Source organism: Phaethon lepturus, unplaced genomic scaffold (genome assembly GCF_000687285.1).
Source record: "Phaethon lepturus isolate BGI_N335 unplaced genomic scaffold, ASM68728v1 scaffold24999, whole genome shotgun sequence".
NCBI lineage: Eukaryota > Metazoa > Chordata > Aves > Phaethontiformes > Phaethontidae > Phaethon > Phaethon lepturus.
In genome coordinates, this window is record NW_010566018.1 from 12,806 (window position 1) to 40,081 (window position 27,276).

The 27,276-nt window shown below is 35.7% G+C and overlaps 1 protein-coding gene across 1 annotated transcript in view; it reads left to right on the forward strand.

Moving 5' to 3' along the window:
• The window catches only part of SOX6 (SRY (sex determining region Y)-box 6), a 66,043-nt gene that overhangs the window by 12,230 nt on the left and 26,537 nt on the right, over nucleotides 1–27,276 (forward strand). The window contains exon 5 of the mRNA XM_010295368.1: nucleotides 23,414–23,522. Within this exon, the coding sequence (XP_010293670.1) occupies nucleotides 23,414–23,522 (109 nt within the window). The remainder of the gene's footprint in view (nucleotides 1–23,413; nucleotides 23,523–27,276) is intronic.

Below are 27,276 nucleotides of genomic sequence, written 5' to 3' on the forward strand. Positions count from 1 at the left end.
TTGGAAATGTGTTATTTAAATCTCAGAAAGCTTTGTATTTGGTTAGAGACACAGAATTGAAAATTACCTCTGTTCATATTCTGCTGTTCAAAAAAATCTCCTACAGAGCTTTAAAAATACTCACGGAAATTCACTCATCAGAAAGACCAAAACAAAAACATGCACCACTCTGGCACAGTCGAACTTTGTCATTTGCTAAAGCATTAAGGTTAGGCTATACTTTCGAGATGATACCGTTCTATGGATGTCTACAAATACGGAGGTATTTCAGTTTGTGCACTGTTGTGGGTTAGGGTAGGCAGGTAAGTACCATGCGGCCGCTCGCTCACTCCCCCTGGGTGGGATGGGGAAGAGAATCAGAAGGGTAAAAGTGAGAAAACTCATGGGTTGAGACAGTTTAATGAGCAAACCAAAAGCCGTGCATGCAAGCAAAGCAAAATAAGGAATTAATTCACTACCCATCAGCAGGCAGCTGTTCTCCAGGAAAACAGGGCTTCAGCATGTGTAACAGTTACTTGGGAAAACAAATGCTGAAACTTCAAATGTTTCCCCTTCCTCCTTCTTCCCCCAGCTTTTACTGCTGTCCTATGGCATGGAATATCCCTTTGGTCAGTTGGGGTCAGTTGTCCCAGCTGTGTTGCCTCCCAACTTCTTTTGCACCCCCAGCCTCCTCGCTGGCGGGCCAGCTTGAGAAACAGAAAAGGCCTTGATGCTGTAGAAGCACTGTTCAGCAATAGCTAAAACATCCCGGTGTTATCAGCATTGTTTTGGTCACAAATCCAAAACACAGCACCCTGCGAACTAAAATTAACTCTCTCTGAGCCAAAACTAGTACAGTGTACACAAAGCAAAAAGTCGTTACAGCAGAGTTGGCTTTTTCTAGTCCACCTGGTGCTGATCAGGTGTTGTCTGACTGAGGAAAGGGAAGAAGTAACTGTGTCAGTGGTTTCGCAGAGTAAACAGAAACACTGGGGAAGGGGAGGGAATTAGGAAAACCCAGAAAATAGGCTATGGAGCTCTTTCCATGTGATATAAGCAAAAGTAAAATCACACAAAAATTTGCTTTGTTCAGGTGATATGACTTTTTTCCAGTCAAGCCATGCTTACCTTCAACAAAAACGAATACTTTAAAAAAATTCGCATTGCTAGAGCTACTTGTATTTGTTTTAGTATTTTGAACTAGCATGATTGCCTGGAAGATTTGCTTTGATTTAAGGCTGTAAATGAACCTGAAAATGCTATATAATTTGTAAGATAACTGGCATTATTTTTAAAAGGACCAGATCCTATCTTTTTTCTGCAAAAAGCATGAAAACACTGAAAAAAAATTTCAGAAAATCTTTGTAGAAAAAATATAGACAGAAATGTGTTAATTTCATTGGAGAAAAATATAAGAAGTCAAGATAGAATATATACCAAATTAATAATCACAACATATCTGCTGGACCCAAGGGTGTGCACCCCACCTCCCCATTTACTTACCCTTGACGGAAATTCATTGAGATCTGAGAGGATCTGTAATATAACATTTTTATGTTCATATTCCATTCCCACTCTTTTGTAGATTTTCAGGCAACTGTGTATTTGCAGTAGGAAACAAGAATTAGACCCCAAAATAAATGACATGAGTCATCACCTACTTCCTGGGAATTATGATACTTTAGCACCTCTTATAATGAGCCTTTTATTCCATTCTTATTTCTAAATCAAAGTTTTACAAGTTGAATCTACATCATTTATCCTAATATAGACCACAGTTTGTATGCAAAATGTGTACATTCTTAAAAATGTGTGTTATTTACCCTTGGAGATGTTACAGTCTATTGATCAAATCCATATTTAGGCGCTTGGATTTGACTTGATAAGCCATAACGACCCCTTTGGAGGTGTTACGGTCTGCTGTATTTAGGGACTGTTAAATATGTGGATTATTGACACAATAGAGTGTAACAACTTCTCTGGAGCTGTTACGCTTCATCATTTATATGAAGCTACTGCACATACGTACAGAATTTGCCTGATAAAAAGACTTCAGGAAGTCTTTGTAGGAAAAGTTACTAGTCATGCATAATCTCCTTTTGACTGCCTACAGCCCTGCAATGACTCCATCAATGTATTGTTTTTTTCTAAGTGCAAGCAGCAGTGGATTATGTGGCCAACAGTTTTTTACCAGCTTTTTTCTCCCCTTACATTCAGTATTATAGACAGAACAACTGCAGAGGCAGGAGTCATACTGTCTTTTCTGCAAGCATGGGTATTTCTCTATCATCAAGACAAGCACCTTGTTATTAGCATCCTTATTATTAGTCATTTCTCAACTCAGTTTAAAAAAAAAAAAAAAAAGAGCACATACTTAAGAGAATAATTTTCCAGTGCCTCCTGCATTCAATTATCTTTTCTCTTTTTACCGATAGTAGTCATGACCACCCTTAAATTGAGAACATGAATAAATTGGTCATAAGGGCCTTGTGGATTTTTATAAATTTTTATTAATAAATTGTTTAGATTTGGAGGGACTGTTCTATTCTCATTTGCTTTTAACTTTTAAGAAAAACTTCTTCTATTTTCTTTTTTCCTTTAGTTTGTTATAGAAGAATATTCGTAACTACTAAATAAGAGGTCAATGCTTACATTTCAGTCTGCTGGGAGACATAACAGAAACTCAGCATTTTCAGTTGGATCCTTGTTTCTGTTGGTTAAATCTTAGTTCTACTTGTAATTAAAGGGTAAATACCTCATAATTAGGCAAAAAATGCATAGTAATATCAACAGCAAATGACTAGTTTTGCAAAGTTATTACTTTTATTATGGTATTGTCTAGATAGTCATTGTATCAAGTTCTATTCTCACTGCAACTTAAGGAAGGTCCCCGCCCCATATAGCTTATACTTAGGTATAATTTAATTTAAGTTTAAAAATATATATTTAGATTCTATAATAGAAAATCTGTTACTGTATAGAGAGAAAAAAGAAAGGATTTACTGATTTACTTAAGGAACTGTTAGTGTGGTCTCGCTTTCTTGCAAGAATATAAGCAATTTATTCAAGTCAGTGGGAGTGTATTCCATCTGTCTAATGAAGAATTTGATTTCCACAAAGAGGTACTGCAACTGGGAAACTGTTTTCCTGAATACGTCATTCTGCTCGGTTGACAAACCTTTCCCTGGGGAGTTTCTGAGACATAGGACACGTTGCATAGAGACAACCTCTTTACCATTCCATCTTTTTATAATAGATCAATGACTTGTCTAAGTTAAATGCCCCAGAATAGGGAAAAGTTTCGAATACAAATCCCAGCAGTCCTCATAATTCTTACCAAAAAAATGGCCTTTATATTTTACTGTGAATTTGGCCAATTTAGTAATCTACTTGTGGCTGTGTATAATACATATAAGCAATGATTTTTTTTATATTGGGTATTCAAAGTTAACTTCCTAAAGCCATATTTGGATACCAGTATTTTATTCTAAAAACCCTTTATTTAAAAAAAAAAAAAAGAGAAAGAAATAGAAAAATCTTTCATTCCAAAATTTTTTTGAAACTGCAATAATTTTGCAATTTCCTTTTAGGCTGAGGGTTATCTTAGCTACATGAAAAATGTGCCTTCATTTTATATCAACTGTAATATTTCCTTAATAATTTTGAAAAAAAATAGTGACTCAAGAAAAAATTTTCTAAAGTAGCTGCAATGCAGGAGCCTAAGTCCCACTGAACTAGCTCTGAAAATTTTACCTCAAGGCAGAGAAGCAGATTTGTCACTCTGTATAGGGTAACAGTGTATTTTCAGTGAAATTCTGCAATTTTGTATCCTTCTCCAGCTCTTTTTATGATAATTTGGACAATTCAAAATTTCAGCTGATGTAATACTGCCCCCTTTTATTAGAACTGGAAAACATGCTGGACTTTAGATATTTACTTTTGTAGCTGCAGAAATTGTCTTTATTTATGCTGTTCCTTCCAATATTGGAAATTGCATGACAGGGTAAGATAAAGCATGAAATCGATATAAGTTTATAAAAGTGAATGGGAAAAAAAAAATTATTCCAAGAAACATTTTTGCAGAGTGTTTTGTGTGTGTTATGATTGGACTTCTTAGGCAGCATATCACACCAGGGAATTCCCTGCTATTTTTTCAAGAAGTTCAAGGTGTTGATGATTCTTGGTTTTGTATGAACTTCATTGCCATACATGCTTGCATTGGTTTTCTAAATCAGTGTATTTATAGGATAACAGCAGGGCACAGTGAGCATTGTCGGTTTTTTTGGTTTTCATTCTTTTTTTCTTTCTATTGTGAGGTCTGATCAGGAACTAGATGCATTTTTGAATAGCTGAATGATTTTAATCTCTCTCAGACATGGACAAGTGTTGCAGTGAATTTATCTTTATGATTAGAACTTTAGAATGTAATTTGAAATTAAATTCAAAGCAGAGCATCTTGGAAAAAAGAAACTAATCCCTGGGTCTCCAACTATACCTTTTAAAGATAAATGTTTCCATTATAAACAAACAAGGAAAAAAAAATAAATCTGACTTCCAGTATAATCCTGAAACCTGTACTATATCACTAGCTCTTGTAGATATCACAGGAAATAAAATCAAGCTTAGAAATTGTTCCTATACTTAAAGAAATGTTTTATCTGATCTCTATGTATTTAGTGAGGAAGGCGATGGAAATTGTAACTGCACATGGACAGGGGGTCAAATACAGCCTTAACACTGGTACTCAGCTTATAAGAGTTATGGGAGGAAAATACCATCGCTAACATTAGCCTCTGTAGAAGAACATAGCTACATTATCAAGGCCAGGTTTATAATGGGAACCAGGTGCAGAAGGCTGTGGGTATGAAATCTTGTCAAGTCTGTTCCTCAAACTCAAGAGATAGAAATATTAAAGCTGCTCATGAAACGTTAACTTTCTGTCTGTATGTAACATATGATTCAGCCTTTAATTGATCACATGCTATGGCTCAAATACTACTATTTACACCTAAATATTCATATTCATGCCTACCAATATAACTACTAATGTTTTTTTCAGATTTACTTTGTATGCTATGTGTAGAAAGACATAAAAATAATGTATTTGAAATTTACACATTAAAAATGCATGTTCACTGAAACTGTGGAACTGACAGTGAAAAAACAAAAAGAAACAGTGCAAAATTTCTGTTATATGTAGGTCATCTAAATTTACAATTAAGTTAGCTTTGGTTCCTGCTTACTATGGATGCAGTTTTGCACCTATGGAAGAATTTGCTGTGCAGACCTTTGTTTTTAGGCATTTTGCTCAATTGCCTTACTTTCCAAAATTGTCTTGATATAGGTGGTAGTTTGTGCATTTCTGCTCCAATATATTTGATGTGCAGTTAAATGCTTAGTCCCTCAAATTATGCAGAGGCTGATTAAAATAAAATCTGAATTATTTGTCTATTGACTAAATTATCAAAACCAATTAATTACGTGAAAAATATGTAATCTTTGCAAAGTATAAATCATGGAAAATTTATTGGACCATAAATTAAAAAAAAAGTTTGACCAGTCCAATAATGAGGTACATATGTAAGAAATTAAAAGAAAATGCACCTAAAGAACACATATGGAACATTATTATTTAAATAACTACATACACACTTATATACAGCTCTGTGTGTGTGTATATATATATACACAAACTGCATAGTGAAGAAACTCCCCACATTAGGTGAAGTTTTAAAGTTTTATGCTTCCAGTTAAATCACAAGAGCACTTGGCAATAAAATATTATTTTCAGGAAAGCACACTTATTTGTTAATAACAGCTATTTTTGCATTTGAGTATTGGCTACTAGAGTTTTTGCCACTACCTATGCTTAATAGTACGCTTGTATGCTGAACTATGCTCTTTTATTTCTGTTGTCAGGGCTACTTGAAGGGGTTGCCTAGCTGCAGGTTTTAAACCTCATTAATAATGATGATGATGACGATGATGACGATGGTGATGATGATTATAATAATAATAATAACAACAATAATAATAACAATGTAAAGAAGGGGATTTGGCCCCTTCTATTGCCTTGCCAGCTCAAGTAAAAATGCCAAATACACTGCCTTTTCACTTGTATGGGCTATTTCCTGTGAAAAGGATAAAAGCTTTGCCCTGTTTTGGTCTTCTCCCTTAAATCTTGGGACAACAAAAAATCCCAAAGGAACAGAATTAGATTAAAATGGGTCCCGAGGGTGAATGTTGAAAAATTTACACAAACCAACAAGGATAATTTTTCCCAAAGGATGGTGTTCTGCCATAAAGGATAGTGTCTTTGTGATGTCTGTAACAGCATAATGATTGTATCTTCTTACGTACAGTACATTTCCTAAGCTACTCAGGAGACTTTGCAGATATGTGCTGAAATGTATTCCATGTTTTTATTATGCTTTTCCACAAAACAGTAGACAGGTTGAAAATTATTGTTCAAACGTAAATTTGCTAGGACAGGACTATATTCATTGATCTAAATTGTGGGTCAGAATGGCAGCTGCACAATCCTATCATATCACTTCTTCAATTGTCCTGAGAACTACAGAATACATTTGCATATTATTTCACACTTAGATACAAGCAGAGAAATCCACGAAAGTTCCTGCCATTTATTTGCAAGCTCTGTGTATTCCTCTAAGTAAATTCAGAACAGCAGATGCATTGCCATTATAACTCTTTTAACTGCGGTAGATTAAGTACAGCAAGGATAAATTTGGATTACTTTCTTTGATACTTCATTACTTTCTAAAATTAAAAATGTCTCCTGTTTCTCGAGTATGATTAGGCTGCATCAATAGGTATGATAAATTGAAATATACTCCCTGTTGTTGAAGGATATTTACTTAGCTGCCTGTTTGTGGGATTATACACTACTTTGTGCTGGCTTAACTGTTTCGCTTCAAACAAAAGAATAAGCATTCTAGCAGGTAAAATTGTCTTCTTTTATCTCATGAAAAGACTTGAGTGAATAATGCAAATGTTTGTTTGAAATCTGATTAATGGAGTTTGACCATGCTTATTCCTTCCTTTGTTTTCTTTTCACAAATAGCCATGCAAATGTATTTTTATTTCTGTAGATGTATTTGCATAAGAACATGGAAATTTGTGCACAATTAGGCATTTGATGTTCATGCCCAAATTGCTCACACCCTGTTCATAAAAAAACGGAGGCTTTGATGCAGCACCCACTTCAAACCCCATGCTGACCAAATGAGGAATGCAGTATCAGGGAGCTCTTCCAGACCCTGATACAGTGTCAATGCTAATTATAGATCTTTACAGCAACTCTATGAACTCTGCAGCAATTTATTCTAGGGGTCCTGCAGGCCTTGCTGCACTATGCCTTACCGCTGCCATCTTTTTCCTACCAATGGTATGTCAGAGGCAGGTTCATCATTTTTTCTGTGGTGTTGAAGCTAATGGATGCAGGAGTTGATAGATAGAAGTAAAGGCTTTCCACTACCTGTGAGGTCTTTTGGCTGAGAGAATTCCCAGCTGCTTTTTTTCAGGTAGTTTAAGGCAATGTTGCAATACTTATCACTGAGTCAGGTGTTGAAAACAATATATTAATATAATTACAATAATACAATACATATAATTTGTAAAATTATATATTTTTACAATATACAATTATATAAATATATATAGTAAGTACAATAATATAATTCATCTTAGGTGACCAACGACAGCGTAAATCACAAGCATTTAAGTGCATAGTTCATGCATAACTCAAAAGTTAGGTTGTTATGACACTGACACATTACTCATACATGTATAGAAATTGCTGATCCTCCAGAGTTCGTTTGAAAAGGTAGGAGAGACTACATTTGTTGGACAGATTGTTCACTGCACATAGGTTGTCCATCTGTAATCACATAATACTAACTCCATAAACAGGTCTATCTCAATTGGAAATGTGTAACAGGGTAATGAATGATATTCAACATCAGATTACTCATACTAAAATCATGTTCAAGTCATAGTAAACTGTTATAACACTACTTAAAACCTAACCCACAAGCTGAAATTGCCCAGCTTACATCCTGAAAATCTACAGACAACATTAATTTCCCAGTATTTCACTTTTATGCCTGTGGCTTCTAACATGTTGCAAATGCGTCTATAAGAAAGGCTGGAAAAACATATCAAGTTTCTGTTCTCTTCCACTTGCTGACATTCATTAACTGAGGGAGAAGAGCGAGACAAGGTTTTGGAAAGACCTCCTCTTCACCTCCACCCGTTCCAAAACAGTTTATTAAACAGCCACTAAGAGAAGTGGACACTTGTGCTTTAATGTCAGACACATGTTGATCAGTAGCTGGGTGCATGCTTTCAATGTTATCTTGCCAAAAGCTTCTTGAGATACCAGGCAATTCTTATTTCACTGCCATTTTCTTTGCATCCTTGAGTTAAATTGCTAAGTGACAATTTCATTATGTATCTCCTATTCAGATGAACTACCTTTTTATATACATACAGATTCTTGCTTAGTGCATCCCACTTTTGTGTGCTTGTTCCTTTCCATTTCTAAAACACAGGAACACTCTTTGCTATATTTCGGATAGCAGTACGAATAGACATCAATGGGAGGATGTGCATTAGAACTGTACACAAAGTGAGTCACTGACACATCATATACTGTAAAACTTCTTGGTCTGTCAAGGGTTCAGAGCCAGCTCTATGCCAGAATTCTGGTCCTTGCCTGATGTCACTCAAGGTCTTTGAATACTCTTGAATAAGATTAGGTTGTACGGCTGCATTCTTCCTCCCAAAGGATTCCCCTTTATCAAGGGATTACTTGCATGACCTTTGCATAACTCATGTGTTTTATTCTGCAATATCACACTACAGATCACACTACATCATGACAAATGTCTCATTGATGAAGTGTACGTCAACTCTTTGTTTCCTTTCAGAAATAACCCAAAACTTATAAATACAAGAAAGGTATTTTCCTGCAAAGTTTTGCTCCCACCCTCTTTTGCCCAAGGTTTTTTTTTTTTTTCTTTTTTTGCAAGGAACGGGATGAGTTAATAGTCACAAGTATAGACTGACGATATGTAGACCAGGATGCCTATCAGTCCTCTGCACTAAATAGCATGCTTTGTTATGTAGGATTTTCATTCTATTCAGTGCAAAAGCCATCTGTAGTTTATCAGTATATACTCACTACCATGAACAGGCAAAAGTAATAAACTGCAGTGTGGGAAAATTGTAGTGAATGTGTGACTTATCCTATAAGGGAAGGAGATGAAGTGTACCACTTGCTTGGTTTATCGAGTGATTTCCCTTTCTGTCCATCCATGCCATGTTACTGTAGCTACCTGGGAATACATGTTACGAGAACATAAAGAATCCTGCTAAAAGGGGAAAAAAGCACCCAATTTCCTGTTCGTGACCCCATTTAAGTTTTCCTAATGTAAAGCATTTGCTATGTTAAGGGTGGATTTCAGCACATGAGCCTCTCTGAATCAGGACCCACCTTACTTATTCATCCTTCAACTGTTCTGGGGCTCCACTCCTGCGGAATTAGGAATGCTCCTGATGTGGTGCAGACTATGCTTTAGGTAGTGGAAGTGTCTTATCATGAGAGGGAGGGAAATCCTCTGGCAGTGTTAGCAATAATCTGCTAGCTTGTGTCTCCTTTCCTTTTTTTCCCTACTGCTGCTCTTCCCCGCTGCTTACTCTCACTGTGTTTTAGCTGGGACTCTTGCAGTGGCTCATGAAAACACCATCCTCATATTGCTGCTGTGTGTCACATATTAATTAATAGAATAGTACACAATTTCCACAGTAGAATTCCCACTAACATCTTACATGTTGAAAAGTGAATATTATTTCACATATTTTTGCTATACAGTGGGTATGTTCTCTATACAACCACATTCTTGTTGCTCAATCTGCCCTGGATGTGAGTTCACAACTAAGCTAAACACTGAACATTTTTGATACGCAAAACACAAAATTTATCACATTTTTGATTGCCTGAAGGTAGCAAAAGAATAGAGATAAAATTGAAAACTGCATTATAAGTTAATCAGTAACTTTTTTTTTCCTTTAATATTTCTATTTTGTTAGTGATGAAAGAACTCATTTAGGATCAGACCCTTTTAGGCTGTGCTTTGAATCAAACCAAAGCAGGTATAGCTCCTGAGATGAAGATCTTCAATAGAATTGAAAGAAAGAGCTATCTAGGTTCCACACGCTGCCCCTCCAGTGCAAAGGAGTTCTCAGCAACCTGGGCTACAGCTCACTGCCCCCTCAAGGACATAACTACTTGAGCAACTCTGCTGTAAAAGTGGCAAAACATGGCTTTGAAAACAAAAAGTCCCCACTCCTTTTAAACTGGAACATTTCACTGTTTGAGTTTTCAGCATGACCCTATAAATAGCTGAAGCAGAAGATTTAAGTGATTGTGGACTGTTTGTGTTGGGAACCATTAGGTTGGAGGGCGAGGGTTGGGACAGAGCTTCGCTTTGAATAGTGCAGAGTAGGGAATAAGAGTAAAGGAGCGCACAGATAGGAATATGAAGATCCTATAGTTTGAATGGTGGATATACAACCAGATAGCTCCAGAGTATAGGTTCTTTCCTTCCTTTTGGCATCACCCCTTTCAGTTCTCCCAATATATAATCAGTTGAAATTCCTCTTATGTCTCCTTTATAAACCCTAAGAAGCAGCAAACCTGAGCCTTGCTGTTTGCATTCTTCTGATATCACACTCCTATCCCACTGGGGCCCTTAGCCGTAGAAAAAGTTTGAGGGAGGGGGAAGAGATGTTTTTCCTCCTCCTTAGCTGTTCCAGTAGATTGGCGGGTGGGGAGGGGAGAGGGAGCAGACAGTAGATTTTAACATTCAAAATGGAGGCTGGGATGTGACATACCTCAGCCTGGCATACTGCTGCTTATCATTGCTTCACTTAGCTGATGTGGCAGCGGGGTTGGAGCTGGGTGGAGGTTGGTACCTGATGGTGCACAGTAGGGAGTCAGGGAGAGCCTTGGTCAGCCTGTTTTTGCAGAATTCCACTGCAAAATCTCCATCTGCACTGGAGATAGCTTGTCCTATACAGAAAGCAGTAGAAAGGTATTTTTCTTTATGTTTAAAATCTGTGTTACAGATTTACAGGAAGTATTTATTTATTCTTCAAATTAGCTGAGCAGGAGAATTAGCTAAACAGAGATGGATTTAGAGATCAGCACAATGCAGCAAGATTAAAAAACCCTTTCCGTCTGAATTAATGAATTTCTGACTGTTTTTCATAAACTAGTTTTTCAGAAGTCATCTGTGAAGGCTTATATAAAGAATTTTTAAAGGTAACTTAATGGGATGGAGAAAAGGTTTAAAATTATCTACTGGGGCTGTTGCAGGAGATATTAAATATTGATTTATCTTGGAGTAAGAATCATACTAAAGAGTGAGGCTTGTAGTCAGATCAATTTATCTGGGATACAAACTGTATGGATGTATTTAGTACAATGTCAACATGAATCTTAAACAAGTAGATATGAAAGGTTGAGCATTTAATCTAAATCAATTGGCTCTCCAAATCTTCAATTAAAAAAAAAATCTTAACAGTTCTAACTGAACTGCTCCTAAATGTTTCAGGTGGTTTATATTAAAAAAATGCTTCATTTAGTCAGTCACAGTATATCATAAACTTCGTCTATGCATCTTGTGCAGCTAGGAACAAATATCCACAATCCAAGGCTTTTCCAAATCTTAAGTTTTTAATACTCCAAACTCTCTTGAAAACCCAGTGTAAATCGTTCAAGTAATCTGGCAAATAACACTGTAAGCAATTTTCTGCTACTTGCCACTGCTGCTGCACTGCCAAGCTTTTGGTCATAATATAAAAGTTGGCTCAGATTGTAGTTAACCAACTAAAACTGATTATGTTCCCTTTTCAGACATAAATAGATACCAGCATGCCAGCTAGTGGTACTGGCTAAAATATTTTTCAGTATGTATAAGTGTGCATAGGTCTCCAGTAGGAAATCCTTTATGCAAGTGTGACATCAAAGCAGTACGCCTCAGATAATTTAAGTGTTACATTTGCTTTTGTTTGTACTGTTTTCTTTAAACATATTCATTAGACAAGAGCAGAGCCGTTAATGTTCCATGACACAAAAATCCATCAAACAGATTTACAGCAGAGGCAGTGTGGCATAACAGCCAGTGGACTGGCCTAATGTTCAGAAGTCCCAGGTTCAGTTCTCAGCTTAATCATTGACTTTCTAGGTAACCAGGAGATAATAATTTCCCCTCTCTGTGCCTGGAGATACTGCTACCAACCTCCTTTTTAATATGATATTGATACTGCTAATGCACAGTGGTAGGTATTACAATTATCTACATATATAATAGTAAAAAGCACCAAGATATTGATTGCTTCCCCAGGACATTACTATTCTCTTTCCTGTACGACATAACTAGAAAATACGACCACAGTTGTAAAGTATACCAGTATACAAAGAAGTAAGGAAGGTATGAGACAGGAAATTCCCTCTTACTCACAGATTGTATTTGTCCATAGAGAAGCAAAAATCTTCCACTGGAATGAAGTGCTGGAATGTTCCTTCATTGAATCACATGAACTTTTCCATATATATGTCATCGAGGGTGGATGAATAAGGATAGGGGGAAAGAAAGAGAAAGTTCATGTTAAATGGAGATGTAGTAGGACCCAGTCTACACTTATGCTGAAAATGAGGTCAAAACCAGGTCTTAAGTGGGACATAAGTGGCTAATACACCCTGTAGGTGAAACTACTACTTTGAAACTCCCATCCAAGATTGGTTGTTAAGGTATAAAAGCATTTTTCTAAACTGTCATTGTGGCATTGAGCTGGAGAGTACTTTAATGGATATCTTATGTGGGGAATTTGAAACAAGCTTTTCATGATAAAAACAAAACAAGGTTTATAAAATCATTCTACTTCGAATGAAAAGCTAGAGAATGGATTTTTGCCAGTAGCATTAGCTATAGATGACTAGCAGTCTTTGTATATTGCAGCAGTAAAACCACATAATTTTTTCAGCCCGTAGGTATTCATTTTGCATTTAAGATGGTTTCAGGTGTAAGGGTTCCTGGATTCTGCATGAAAAAAATGCATAGCCTTCAGTTACCTTTTTTAAGTGCTCTCTCTCTTGCATTGTTTTGATTCGTACTTCCTGCATGGAAGAGTTACTCCTTCCGAGAGATGTAAATGTCTCCCAGTTTCCAGGAAGTATGTATTTGCCTGCATTTGCATGTTGGATGTAGCAAATGGAATCTTTATCCTACTTTATCAGTTGCTGTTTTTTTGTTTGTTTTGATGAATTTATAGTGTTCATAAATCCAGTTTGGGCTGCTTTTTCCTTGCATACAAATTTTAAAAACATAAATTATGAGCAACTTAGTTCTGATTGTATTAGAAAGATAAGTAAGTAAATACAGCAATTTTACTGAGAGGGATTTTGTTCCTTTGCCTTCAGCTAGGACATTGTTAATGCAAGGTCTTTTCCATTTGCATAAATCCTTACAGGACTGTGTTCTTGACTTTCTCTTGTTTTATTCCTAAAGAAGAATAATTCTTCTTCATACCAGAAGACCTTCATCCTGCCTGTCTCAAAAGGAAAAAGGTGTAATCAATAAGAAGGAGAAAGCATCTTTTTCAGCCTGGAAATAAGTTTTTTAATTTTTATTCTCAAACTCAGGGTAAACATATAAGAACTACACACTTTGGCCCTGACTCAGTGAAATTCATTAGCCCATTCTTAACATGAGCACACAAGAATTCCCCTGGAGTTAGTAGTGACTATTCATGTCTGTGAGGCCTCTGTTGGAAGGAGTGGAAGTACTCAGCACCTTAAGATTAAGGCCTATATGAGGCTGTAAGAATTTGCAACTCTCTGTTTTGTTATTTGTTTGGGTTTTTTTTTTCTGTTGAATGAAGATTAAAGACAGGAGATAGTTGAGGGGTACATCTATATTATCACAGGCATTATGTACATCATACTTGATATTGTAATCATGCAAACAGTAATCCTTCCTTCCTGACATAAACAGTAAGCAGCACATTTTCCTGAGGCTGAAATAATCAGAGAAAAACATGGCAGTGATGGGGGTACAAGAGGCAAAACACTGCATAATGATGTTATTATCATTGTTCCATTGTCACCCATCCTTATCCTTTAGTGATATGTTTCTTTTCTCTCTGAACATAACAAAGAAGGCCTGAGTATAGACAGAGTAATATATAAGCAGCAATCATAAAATGCTACTTTGAAAAAGTATAGTTAAAATGCTACAAAATATGAAAAAAATATAAGATTGATAAATACAGAAAAACCCTACTTAATCTATATATGCATGGTATGCAATTAAATATTTACATCCAGCACAAGGCAAGGCATATACTTGAAAACAGTAGCATTTGGTGGGATTTTGTTCACTGCCTTGATTGCATTTCTAATTCTAAATATGAATATGAACATTTAAGCCCAAGTGTCTTTTGCATCACCAATTTAAACTACTTCAGGTGTCTTCCTGCAAATGGGATGGAACAGTGATGTCTAGAGGCCTACATTGCTTATAGAGATAAACAAAAGGGGTAGGTGCCCCCAGTGATTCATTCAGAGTATCTGGGTTACATATCTGTACTTCCAAAGCCCTGGATGATTTACCATAACGGAGCTACTGGAATCTATATTTACAATATACAACACTATTCATGTTCAAAGATTGCTGTAATAAAATGCACAAAACTCAGATTCATATTTTCCCTGAAGTTTAGTTCTTTAATTGTAAAAATACTTACAAATAGTGTATTTGAAATATTTGCCTTTAAACTTTTATAACTACTGCCCACATGTGGAGTAGGAAAAGTGTGTTTATTGCTATTTGATAATTGATTATTACATCAAGTAGTCCATTTTTATCACAGGTTTTCCAGTATTGTTTGATCATGTCACAAAATATGACATGTGCCTATCGTAAGTCACAGTTGAAATGATGGAATGAAAGTATCTATGAGAACATCATCTGTCTTAGCTTTTATAGGTCTAAAATCAAATATATATGTGTGTGTCTGTTTGCATGCACTTATATTTCCATATTGTTCATAAAAGAACATCATGTTGCTTCTCAAGATGTTTGACCGGTGGTGTGTGTGTATGTCTGTGTGTGTGTTCTAGATTGCTTAAAGACCTCTCTTTTCCCAACCCTGTGTGGAGGACAGCTGAATTTGCTTTGTGCTGTTGAGGTTTGCAGAACACCGCAGTGAAATTGAAATTGGTGACTTCTTTTCTGCCTTTTTTTTTTCCATTCCAAAAAAATTGTGCTGAACCTAGAATAGTTCTGCTGGTTGTTATACTGCTGTGGCTTCTTGCTAAAGCTGTGTTTTCAGCCTGGAATATATTACTAGATGATTAAGAGAAAAGGAGATTCACAGTTTTGAAGCTAGCAACCAGATCTCTGACCTTCTAAATTCTGTTCTGATTCTAATGCATGACAATAGTTTTAATGAAATTTAGTCACAAAGAGAAAAGTTTTGGGCAACATGCAGATATATGTACGGAATCATGGCATTGTCTAAATTTGGTAACTAATTTTGGTACACTTTTATGGCATTTCGATGTCTCCATTTTTAAATACTTGATGAAAGTGGCACCATAACTGACAAGGTCCAACCAACTGCTAAATTAAACTAAAATATAGCAAAATGTATATTATTATTCCTCTGTGGTATTTAGTCCTCTAAGAAAAAAAACTTTGTTTTGCCATGTCCTTATGCATCTTGTAACTCAAACATTAGAAATTTGAATGACCATTCTGAAGGTCCAAGAGGAGCTATTGAATTGCTTCCATTAGTCACTTCACAGCGCAGAAAAAAAAAGGTCCTCCTATTCCCCAGTACATGTCAATTGTAATTTGTGTTTATTTTTATCTGTCTCTCAAAATTGCACATGTATGTGTTTAGTTAAAAGTAAATGTGTTTTTAAATGGTTGCATTCAGATTCTTTCTAATTACAAGGTAAATAGATGTGGTCTATACCATTTACCAGTTCTCCCTTAAATCTAGTGAGCAGTACCTGATGCTATGAAAGAAAATTAACTTCTCTCCTTAGAAGGCTCCCAGTTAATCATCTGTGGATGTTGGTCAGGAGGGAAGGGAGCAGCAGAAAGAATGAGGGAATTTCTCTTTGACCCCAGCAGTTGAACAGCTTACACTCTGGAACACGAGATTTGATTATCTTAGCATGTGTTACTACAAATGTTATTAACAGTCATAAAATTATCCAGCTTTTTTAAAAACAAGTGACAGCCCAAGCTTTGGACTCTTTCTGACCTCTAGTGAATTCTACAGCCATATTATGCAGAGTGTAAAGTAGTAACTCCTTTTGTTTGCTTTTCATTTACCAGCTGTTAATTTAATTGATCGTTCCTTTGTTTCTCAAGGACTAATGACTTCTCATCAGTCTAAGGTGGAATTCCAGAGTTTGTGTGATTTTTTTTTTTTAAATCTTTACATTTTCATTGATGTGTAATTTTACTGTAGGCTGCTGTATGAATTTGCTGCTGAAACAAAGAGTTAATCAGAAAGTTCTCAGATATTGCCATGCATCATGCCTTTGTGCATGAATAAAAAGTTGGAAACCGCATGAAAGCAGTAGTTGGGTTACCACACAACTGGATATGCTTAAGTCTGAACGCTTCATAACTCTAACTACTGGGGAGTTGCAAACTTATAAATAACCTTGCAATTGGTTAAAACCATATTAAAACCATATGAACAAAGACATAAAGCATTTGGTTAAGGGGGCTCAGTAAGTGCAGTAATCCTGTTGAAAGTAATCTAACCAGGGCAGATCCATAGCTTAGGAGTGCCTGCAAGCGTGGCAATAGTTATGGGTATGTCATTACTTCATGTGTAGGAGGGCATAATAGCCTACTTCGGTGGAAACATTCGCTATCTGTTCTATTTTTTGCTTTTTAAAAATATTTTTAGAATCATACATTTATTTTTAAAGACAAACTTCAATGCACTGAAGTCTATTAACTTATTAGTATGTGCTGAATGCTCTCAATAATCAGGGAATTCATCTAAATCCTTCTTATTTGTGTTCAGAGAACAAGATGGCTACTGCTCACACTAACCAGAGGCTCTAGGAATTCTGAACCTTATAATCACACTTCCAAAATAATTAACTAAAGAGAGTGTTTACAAGTAGGCTGCTTGTGTTGGCATTTTTTTATCTGATTAATTTTTTGCCTGCAGTTTCAAACTTTTTTCTAGACACTTTAAACTTTGATGAAATTGCAATTCTCAGTTTTGACTCCAGAACCTGGGTCTTAAAAGAAGAAAGTCCCAAATCATGATAATCACTATGAAATTCTGTTACTGAACAACTTTGGACTATTTTCTGCTTGTGATTGTCACGTGGAAGCCAGCTGAGGCTTGCCAGTCAGGCAGAGGAATTTTAGTCTATATTCCCTATTATCTGCTTTTAATCTCTTACTTTTCAGTTATGCTTTAAGATGGAAGAATATATTTAAAAGGGGACCTAATGACTTCTCTCTCCCCACATCTTTTCAAGCACACTGTTTGCTTTGAGGCGTTGTAATGTTACACAAATCTGTAGTCCGTGGCAGGGATGCTAGTCTATGCTGTATGTTCAGCGTACAAAGATAGTACTGGAAGAGTTTATGAACAAGATAGGCACCTTCAAAAACTGAAAAGAGCAGTATGTCAGGGTGAAAATTCACTGAACTGTCCCTCTTTGGTTCCTGAGATCATTGAATTCAGGTATTTCACTTACATAGAAAATAAAGTAAGGTCAGGTTGTGTCAACATCACAGAACTCAGCATATCCTTCATTCATGCAACCTGTAAATCAGTGGCTGGAAAAGATATTCTTTGTGTCTCGTAGTATCTTAAAATATCAGCATTCCTACCACAAATTTGCCTACTTTGCTAATTTAATTTCTCTGGTTTTGTGGAGCAACTCCTGCTGCTATGATGTTGAAAACAAGTTCTAGATATTCACCACAGTTCTGCAAAACCAAATGCCTTGCTTTTAATTGTAACAATAATGCCACTATTGTGTTTATCTACTTTGCCATCCAAAGAATTCCAGCAGTTGCATGCCTGCACACCAGTAGGATGATTGACATTGTTGTAATAAGGTTAATGTTTAAACTTCCCACCCATAACAACTAAAATATCCAGAGATAAGGCTGAAAGTCAATTTGTAATTATCCCTGCTGTGCCAAGATGTTGCAAAAGATTCTAAGTGGAGGGTAATTTAACTTTTCAGTCCTAGTTGTTAAAAAGTAGTAAGAAGAAGGTGAAAAGCTTGGGATATTTGTATCTGGACTTTCCAGGGGGCAAAAAAAGGTTTTGTGATTCCTCCTTATTCAAACTGGGAATAATTTTCTCTGTGATTTACTGAAAATGTCCTTTCTATGTTTTGAATATAGTAAGTTGTTTGCCTGTTGTTTACTGTCCATGGTACATGAAGGGAATAGATCACAGTTAGCAAATAAGCTACTAGAACATTTAGTATGGAATAATTCAATTGAAATACATTTCATACATAAAGACAACATGTCATAATTATTTGTAGTCATTCTAACTAAAGTGCTGTCCTCAGAAGAAATAATATCCCCTCAGTTGTATGCTCTGTGGCTTCTGTGAATGACCTGTATTAATTCAGTTTCTAGAAACTGGCTCTTTAAATTAATGTTGGTAACTGCTTCCATACTAGACTATTGAAATAAAGGGTATTACATCATTGTCCAAACATGTCTACTTAAATAAAAAGTATTTGTTTGCAAAAAATACATATATTTTAAATCTTTTACACAACGATCAGCGTGCATGCCATTTTCCATTTCAGACTAAGCATACATTTCAGATGTGGAAAAAGCAAGCATGTTGAAATAATTTGAGGCATGGGTATAGTCGGATCAGTCTTGGTAATCCAGAAGGGAGGAGTGCCCAGTGTATTATTACACTTCGTATATTATTTTTCAAGAGATGGATGCAATCAGTCATCTTCTCGCATATGGTTTGAAAAAAAATTGTCTTGCTGGCAAGTAAACTGTTATTTAAGTACACAATCCACGGTACTACAGAAACAGTTTTGCCAAACTTGTCCAAGTATTCTCACATCCTTAAAGATGGTATAAATATCATTTATAGCAAGCCGTTTACTTCAGACTATATGGAATGCCTTCCTGCTCCCCTGATCTAAGTGTCCCAGTTTGCATTATGGCCTTTATTGCTTCTGTTTGATGGAGTGATCAGTAAAAATTTAATGACACTATAAAATAATAAAAATGTCATTAATTTACCACGGATCTTGGATGCAGTGGTTGTAAAGTTACATTAATAAACAGAATATTTTTTACAACAAAAAGCATTGTTACGTGGGAATGTATAAATAACACACATAAATTTAAGAGCAATTTTACTGTTAGCACACACATTATTATGGAATAGCCAATAAGTGTATAAAACATAGTATATAAAATTTTATGAAAATATACTGTGCACATCTAAAATTCAGCTTTTATCTAAGTGCAGAGAAAAGCCATTATTGTGTGCTTACTGCTTCACTGCTGTTCTTTCACAAGATCACAATTTTATATTTGTTTATAGTCATTTGAAGTTTGCAGCCTTTTCACAGGTAGGGGCTACTGCTTCCTTTTCCTTTATTCCTTGCTTCACTAAATCATTCTTTTACCTTCCACACGTGAAGAAAGAACTGATATTTTCTGCCAGAATGTGAAGGAAAAGTTGCTAATTTATGCAAAGCTAAAAATAATGCCAAAGGGGTTGAAAGGCTTGCTTGGCGATTCTGGAAATAAGGGATAACTATCTAGCAGTCTATCTGTCATCACTGGGGCTGCTCCATCACTGACTGTGATAATATGTGAATATGATGGATGCCACAGCCTTGTAGCTCATAACATTTAACATTCATCAGCTCTCACTAACGGGGGCTTTATAATTTAAATATCTTTATTTAATATGCAACATCTACCTCATACATCATAATTTCAAAGCACTTAGAGAACCAACAGTCCTGCAAGACAGTTGAGCAGACTTTAATTTTTTCAATAACTTTTACGTTTTCTGCATGTTTGTGACTGACAATGCATAAATAAGTGCCTAATCATATCACAGAACAGAAAATTAAGATTTTGCTGGTAAGAAGAATCTTTTTTCTCTTCTTTTTCTCATTTTAAAGAAGTTGTTATTTTTACTGTGTGTTCAACATATAAAGAAGCACAAAGGATATGAATTGTGCTGGGCAGAGCTTTCAGTTTTTTAGTGCAAACTCAATTGACTGTGTTGATTTAGTCATGAGAAAGGGTTGTCAGTGTCATGTCCTAAACCCTTTTTCTGAAATTTAAATGGGAAAACTTAATGTGACTATACAGTATAAGCTCCGCAGCCATTACAAAAAATCAGTTCAAAATAAGAGTTCCAAAATGCTTCTTCACAGGAAACAGAACGCATGCACTGTCCAGAGGGGTGCACTTTATTACAAAATTTTTTATTCATGTAGGTTAGGGAGGTAGCAATATACCCAGTAGTCGATGTACATGTGTGCAAATATAATGCACATGTAGGTAACATATTTGTTAGTGCAGCTATGTATAGCCATTTACTTTTAATGAAGGTATGTAATTTTTTGTTCATATAGGAACATTATGTACAGAATCAGTCTTCTCAGTCCTTGCTCATACTAGGGAAAAGGTATACTTTTAAAGGATTTTTAGTGCAAGTAACTATTCTCTTTAGGATTAATTCAAGACAGGAGCAAAGACAAATTCCATAAAAAAGGATTAGAGCCTAGTGGGACAGGTTTCCTCTCTAATAATAAATTTCACATGAATTTGTTGTATTTCATGGAATTGTAAAGGCATCTAACAGAAAAAAACATTATTAGTATTGAGCAACATTTTTCTGTTTTTTACAGTTCTCTGAATTTGTCTAAACCAAATGCAAATATTGAGGGGTTTTTTTTATGATGACTATGAAGAATATTTTCAGTAAAAAAGCAAGCAATGGAATTACTTTAAAAGGCATTTCAAAGACTTAAATATCGCTAGCTTTGTTACAGCTTTTTATGAATTAGAAGGAGGGGGTTATGAAATAACTATAAGTACATTTCCTTTGTTTGACAAGATCAGGTATTTTTATGGTATAAGTGCTTTCATTTTACTGTTCCTGAACCTTATAGTGTAATTTTCTCTTTTCTCCTTCCACGTCAAAATATTGATATTCTTTCAGAAACTTTCTTTTTTTCTTCTTTTTTTTTAACAGAATATTTTCTGGTAGAATCAAAGAGAATGAATGACTAGAAAGATATTTCAAATGTGCATATTGATATGTAGCAGGGTCTGTTGATTTTTACAGCAGAAGGATATTTCTCCTTCTTCTGAAGCACACTTAAAGGCTGTTTTTCCAAGAATACTGCAGGTGCTATATTAACATCCTTAAGAAAAAGCTTTTAGCACAAATATTTTGGAAGAGACAATATATGTGCCAAAAGCTGTTTTCTTACTACTGATCTTTGTTTTTATCTCAGCTGCAAATCAGCCCTTTGCAATGCAATGCAGACTCCTTGATAAACTTATTTTTTATTCTGTCTACCAGTAAAACAGGTCCCATCCTGATGATTCAGGTGTATTGTTACATTGCACAACATCTTTCAGTAAAATATTGGGCCTCTAGTATTGCAGTGCCTTTCTGCAGTCACATGTCATTTGTAACTCTCTTTTCTTGTGAGTTCCTTTGCATATGTAAACTCCTTCATCAACCACATATTTTACAGAAGAAAATGAGTTAAGAAGTTAACCAAATATAAAATGCAGTTATTTTGTTCGACAACTGGAAGATTCTGAGGAACTTTTAGAAATGCAGTTAGTACTTGAAATGCCTCAGCTGCAGGTTGTGGCAAATCCAATGTCAGGTTGTGCTTGCTTGTTGTCCTCTGCAAATTAAACAGAAAATAATTTTTAAAAATCCATGGCTGAAGGAATTGAAAGAATGAGCAACCAAAGAATTCCTCAGTTGCTGGTCTGGTGGGGTTTTACTACTGAAAGATAATGATAATAGAAAAATAACCACATTGGAAAGCAGAAGTATTTGGAGGTAGAGCAAATCAGGAGTCAAGGCTATCAAGTCTGTTTTGTCCTTAAGAACATTTCCAAGTTTCTAACCATCTTGCAGGAGAGAAATTCCTAATGTTTTCTTCTTATGTCTAGTATGCACAGCACAGAACTAGGTCATTGAACAATAGACTGAACAGCAATCAGCACTCTACTTCTGCATAATGCATTAAGTATAACATGGAGAAACTGTTCATAGAGCTGAAAGCTGGTATTTCATGTCTGTAAATTCAAGCTGACATGACATTTAATATTGTTTCATAGTAATGAACAACAAGGTTTCATTCATTCACAAGTACAACATAATGCCAAGTTTAGTCTGAAGAGGTAACAACAAGGCAAGAGGGAAAACATGCTATGTTCCTTCAAATGAGAATGCTAAATTAATGATAACCATTGAATACTTTGCTACCGATACACAGTACTACAGAGACTACTATTGTGAGACAATATTACACAGTCATTTATAATGCCCCCGTCCAGTAGTTGATTGAAGAACTGGGTTAACACATAAAATACCTTTCAGTTTCCTCTTTCTACTTCCAGGTTTCCTATGGAAAAGCTTTCTTTTTTTTTAGGAGTGTGCATTCTTTTTCCTTTTTTTTTTTTAATCTCGTTAGGTTCCCTTTCCAATGAGGTACCATTTAAATTCTGAGACAAAATAATAATATCAGTTCTGTCATCTATTATTCCTTCTTTCAAATACTTGTATTTGAAAACCTCTTTCATAAAATTCAGACTTGTGTTTTCTCAGAGATATGAATGCAAACTTGAATCTCATAGTGGGGAAAAAGTGTTTTTTCCATTAAATTAGCAGTATATTTTAACACAAATTTTTCTTTCAACTTCTGAATTTTCATGTCTCCCAAATGCTGATTGTCTTTTCCATTTTAAGTTAGAAAATAAGTGGAAAGCCAAAGTGAGCAGCATCGATCAGCAGTGTTTCCTGCCAAGAGTGTTTTGTACTTGCATGTACAATCATTTATGCATTATGGCAGTGCAAATCAAAATAATCTCAAAGTTTCTGTATATGTTTCACATTTAAAACTTATTTTCATAAATGCAAACATTCAGAATCTGTAAAAAACTGTCTCTGAGTTAAAATTCTAATTAAACGCACTCATCATTTGTTCAGGTTAAAAAATAAGGCATGTATCAGTGCATACACACATGCACAGGCATATAATGAGAATTCACCTATATGGAGCATTAAGACTACTTCTGTTCTTTTCCAGGAAAGAACAAGGTTTGAAAATTTAGGCCCACAGTTAACAGGGAAACCCAGTGAAGATGGAAAACTGGGCCCTGGTGTCATCGATCTTACAAGGCCAGAAGATGCAGAAGGTGAGTTGCAATTTTGACTATGGGTTATTGAACACTACATCACAGAATGGTGTCGCTGAAATTCTGCCAGTACTGTCTAGCTTACATCCCAGGGTAACACATGAATGATTTCTATGTGTTTTTGTGAGATTGTAATAAGTCCATAGCAAAGGACAGATACATGAAAAGGACTGTATAACCCTCTAAGCCTTTCTGCAATGCAACTATTTTTCCCCCCAGCAGCTGTCAATTAAATGTTTACATTTTATACTATTAATAAAAGTGTAGGAAACATTGAGAAAATTATCTCAGCAAGGCTATATATATTTTTTTTTTCACCAGTTTTTAAGGATTTAGTGGCTTTGAAGAAAGTTAGAGCTCTTTAAGAAGCCTACCCATCAGTGCATTCACAGACTATTCAAGATATAGCAAGCACAATTTTATTGACAGGCAGCTATCAAATGATAATGGAAAAATATTTCACATTTTCTATATGAAAATGTCTTTTTCATGATATAAACCTTCAGTGCATTTGCACTCATTTCAGTGAGAGTTCTATATATCAGGCATACAGTGCCAAGCCGCAGGAGGAAATCAGCGTTTATCAAGAATGAGTTTAGTCTCTAGCAGGGTTACCATGCATGCTCTGGAAGTGGATGGCACTGGTATCCTCTCTATGCTATGATACATTAGAGGAGAACATGTAGATAGATAGGAACCCTACCAGTCACTGTAGTAAGATTAATGTACTATTCAGATAGAATATTATGGAACATTTTGCCCCGTCAATTTACTTCTGTTTAAGAATCATTTTGCTCTTTTTTAAGCTGACAAGTTCTAGTTATGCCAGTGTTCTTGAGAAAAGGTTAAAACATCTCTAAATTTTTCCATTAATAGCCAAACATCTGACAGGTTCAAAATTTGAATTTTTTTCTTGGATTAAAAGAATAGGACCAATAAACTTGTGATTGTTAACAGATAGGTTTGTTTTCAAATGATTCCTGAAATACTGTGACAGAATTCTTCTGATAAAAAGGCATTAATATTTTCTGTATAGAGAAATATTTCTATGAGCCCATGTTCTGTTCTGTCTCTCTGTGACCCAGAAATAAATGGTCCAGATAAGGTCTCACGAATTGTCCCTTCATTTTGAAGTTTGACAGCAACAACACATGTAAATGTTATCATTTCTTTACTGTATAGGTAGTACATGGTATGCCTGTGATAAAACATCTTAGAGCCCTGATTCTCCTTGCTTGCCAACCAATATACATTATCTTTAATCAGTCTCTAAGCAAACCAAAAAAGCTGAATTTAAAAATATTTTGGGCAAGGACTTGTATAACAATGGAGAAGCTGCAAGCTCAGTTCCAAGATGTTCCTGTATTGACTCACCAGTACAGAGGAACAGTTAACTCTCAAATTTAATTCACCAAAATATTTCTATTTATTGGCTTAATATTGTGATTAGCTTGTCACATGGAACTGACACATGCACCAGGAGGACATGCTGACATGTTTTTTCTTAATCTTTTTTTTTAAGTATTTTGACATGGTCAAGATTTCAGGTCTCCATAACAGTAAGATAAGATGATGACTGAAGCTCACCAGCCATTTATTACAAATAGTATTCAGAACTAGCTAGCACCTTAATGAGATAGTTCAGATTTTCCCTATATATTTTTTTAATAGCTTTCTATAAAACAAAGCATTTCCAGATTTTCATTTTTAGGGAGGCTTTATTTATGGGCTTCATTTATTCATGCTTTATTGGAAGTGATTGGTCACTGTTGTATTTTCTTTAAACAGAAAAATAATGAACAGAATGTAGGTAAAAAAATAAATTTCAGTCAAGTCTTCTGTAATTATTTTTTTTCTAGAGCAAAGGACTTAGGAGATACATGGACTCTCAAAAGTACTTGTTGACTAATCGGTTATTTATAAACTGCTTTGTAAAGGAATTTCCATCCTGCGGCAACTTCTCATATTTCAACGTGTTGAAGGATAATTTTTTCCTCAGCTGGGATGAAAAGTCGCCACAGAATACTTACAGATACACAGTTACTGGTTCATATGACATCAAGTCCCTGATGACTTTCTTGGTTTAGCTTATTTCCTTCAATTCTTCCTTTCTCTTTCTAGTGTCCTTAATTTAGTATCTTGATACATCTAGTGATACTGAGAGCCTCCCCTGTTACTGCATAGTGCAGAATGAAACTTTGACATATGTAACCCAAGCTACTCTGATGTGTGCCATTTTAAGGACAGTGTACATGTCTTTCGAGAGCTAGTGGGGCAGTTTCAGGCATGGTGTGTTGCCACATGGGAAATCTGAGTTCATGAATGGATTCAGATTTCCAGGCTTTGTTTAGCAGCCAAGAGATGTCTCTGGAAAAGAGGTGCTGGTCCTCTGCTGATCTGAAAAAAACGTTGGTGGGAGTTCAAAACTGAGCTGCTTGTTTGTCCTTCTGGTTGTAGACAAGGTGAATTTAGATATTAGCTGGATATAACAAAAAGGCATTAAAAATATGAGCCAAGTTTTTCCTCTTATCTTGGCAAGCTAGCTAAGAGATGACACTTATACCATGGCATCATTTAGAGTGGAAGTCCATTGAAAAGAGTGCTGCTGAAATATCAGCAGTTGAACTGTGGTCTCTGATGTACTGTACCATGCTATAGACTCTGTTCATCTTCAAGAATACTAATATTTCTAATTGTCATGAAATCATTACAGATCTTTCTAGGTTTGCCATGTCACAAAGTTTTTTATATGTGTTTCTATTATTTTGTGCTTCTGTATGTGTCTGTTTCAGCACTGGATTACTAAGAAACTTGACAACTTATTCTTTAGAATCATAGAAATCATTTAGATTGGAAAAGACCCTTAAGATCATCGAGTCCAACCACTAACATAATGCTATCAAGGCCGCCACTAAACCAGGTCCCTAAGCACCGCACCTACACGTCTTTTAAATACCTCCAGGGATGGTGACTCAACCACTTCCCTGGGCAGCCTGTTCCAGTGCTTGACAACCCTTTCAGTGAAGAAATGTTTCCTATATCCAGCCTAAACCTCCTCTGGTGCAACTTGGGGCTGTTTCCTCTTGTCCTATCACTTGTCACTTGGGAAAAGAGACTGACACCCACTTCGCTACAACCTCCTTTCAGGTAGTTGTAGAGAGTGAGAAGGTCTCCCCAGGCCTCCTTTTCTCCAAGCTAAACAACTCCAGTTCCCTCAGCTGCTCATCATAGGGCTTGTTCTCTAGACACTTCACCAGCTTTGTTGATCTTCTTTGGCCTCTAAGAAGAAAGCCTGGTTGCATTTTAGTGTGTTGCCAAGGTCACAATCTCAACTGAATGTCAATGGCTCCTAATAGCCCTTCTGTTTTGTCATTGTTACTTACTTTTAATCTTTTTTCAATTTTTTTAGATATCATTTGAGTGCAGATTGCTGTAGACATCTTCAGATAATTATGTATCTTGTTGTGTGCTTTGACGCAAATAACACAGTCATATAGAAAATAAAGATCTCTGAAGTAACATATTGGTGGTCAACTTTTGACCTCGTCTTTCTTCATTAGAAATACATCCAGATCTCTGAGGTCCAAGTGCAGTTATGACAGAGTTATGCAGAGACAGCATTTGGCTGTTAGATCTGTCAGATGGTTTTACTCCCAATATACTAGAATTTTAGAACTTCAAAATTATGAAATGTACTACATTTAGAGAAGATATATTGACTATTTGTAGGGGGGGGGGGGAGTGGGGGGGGGGG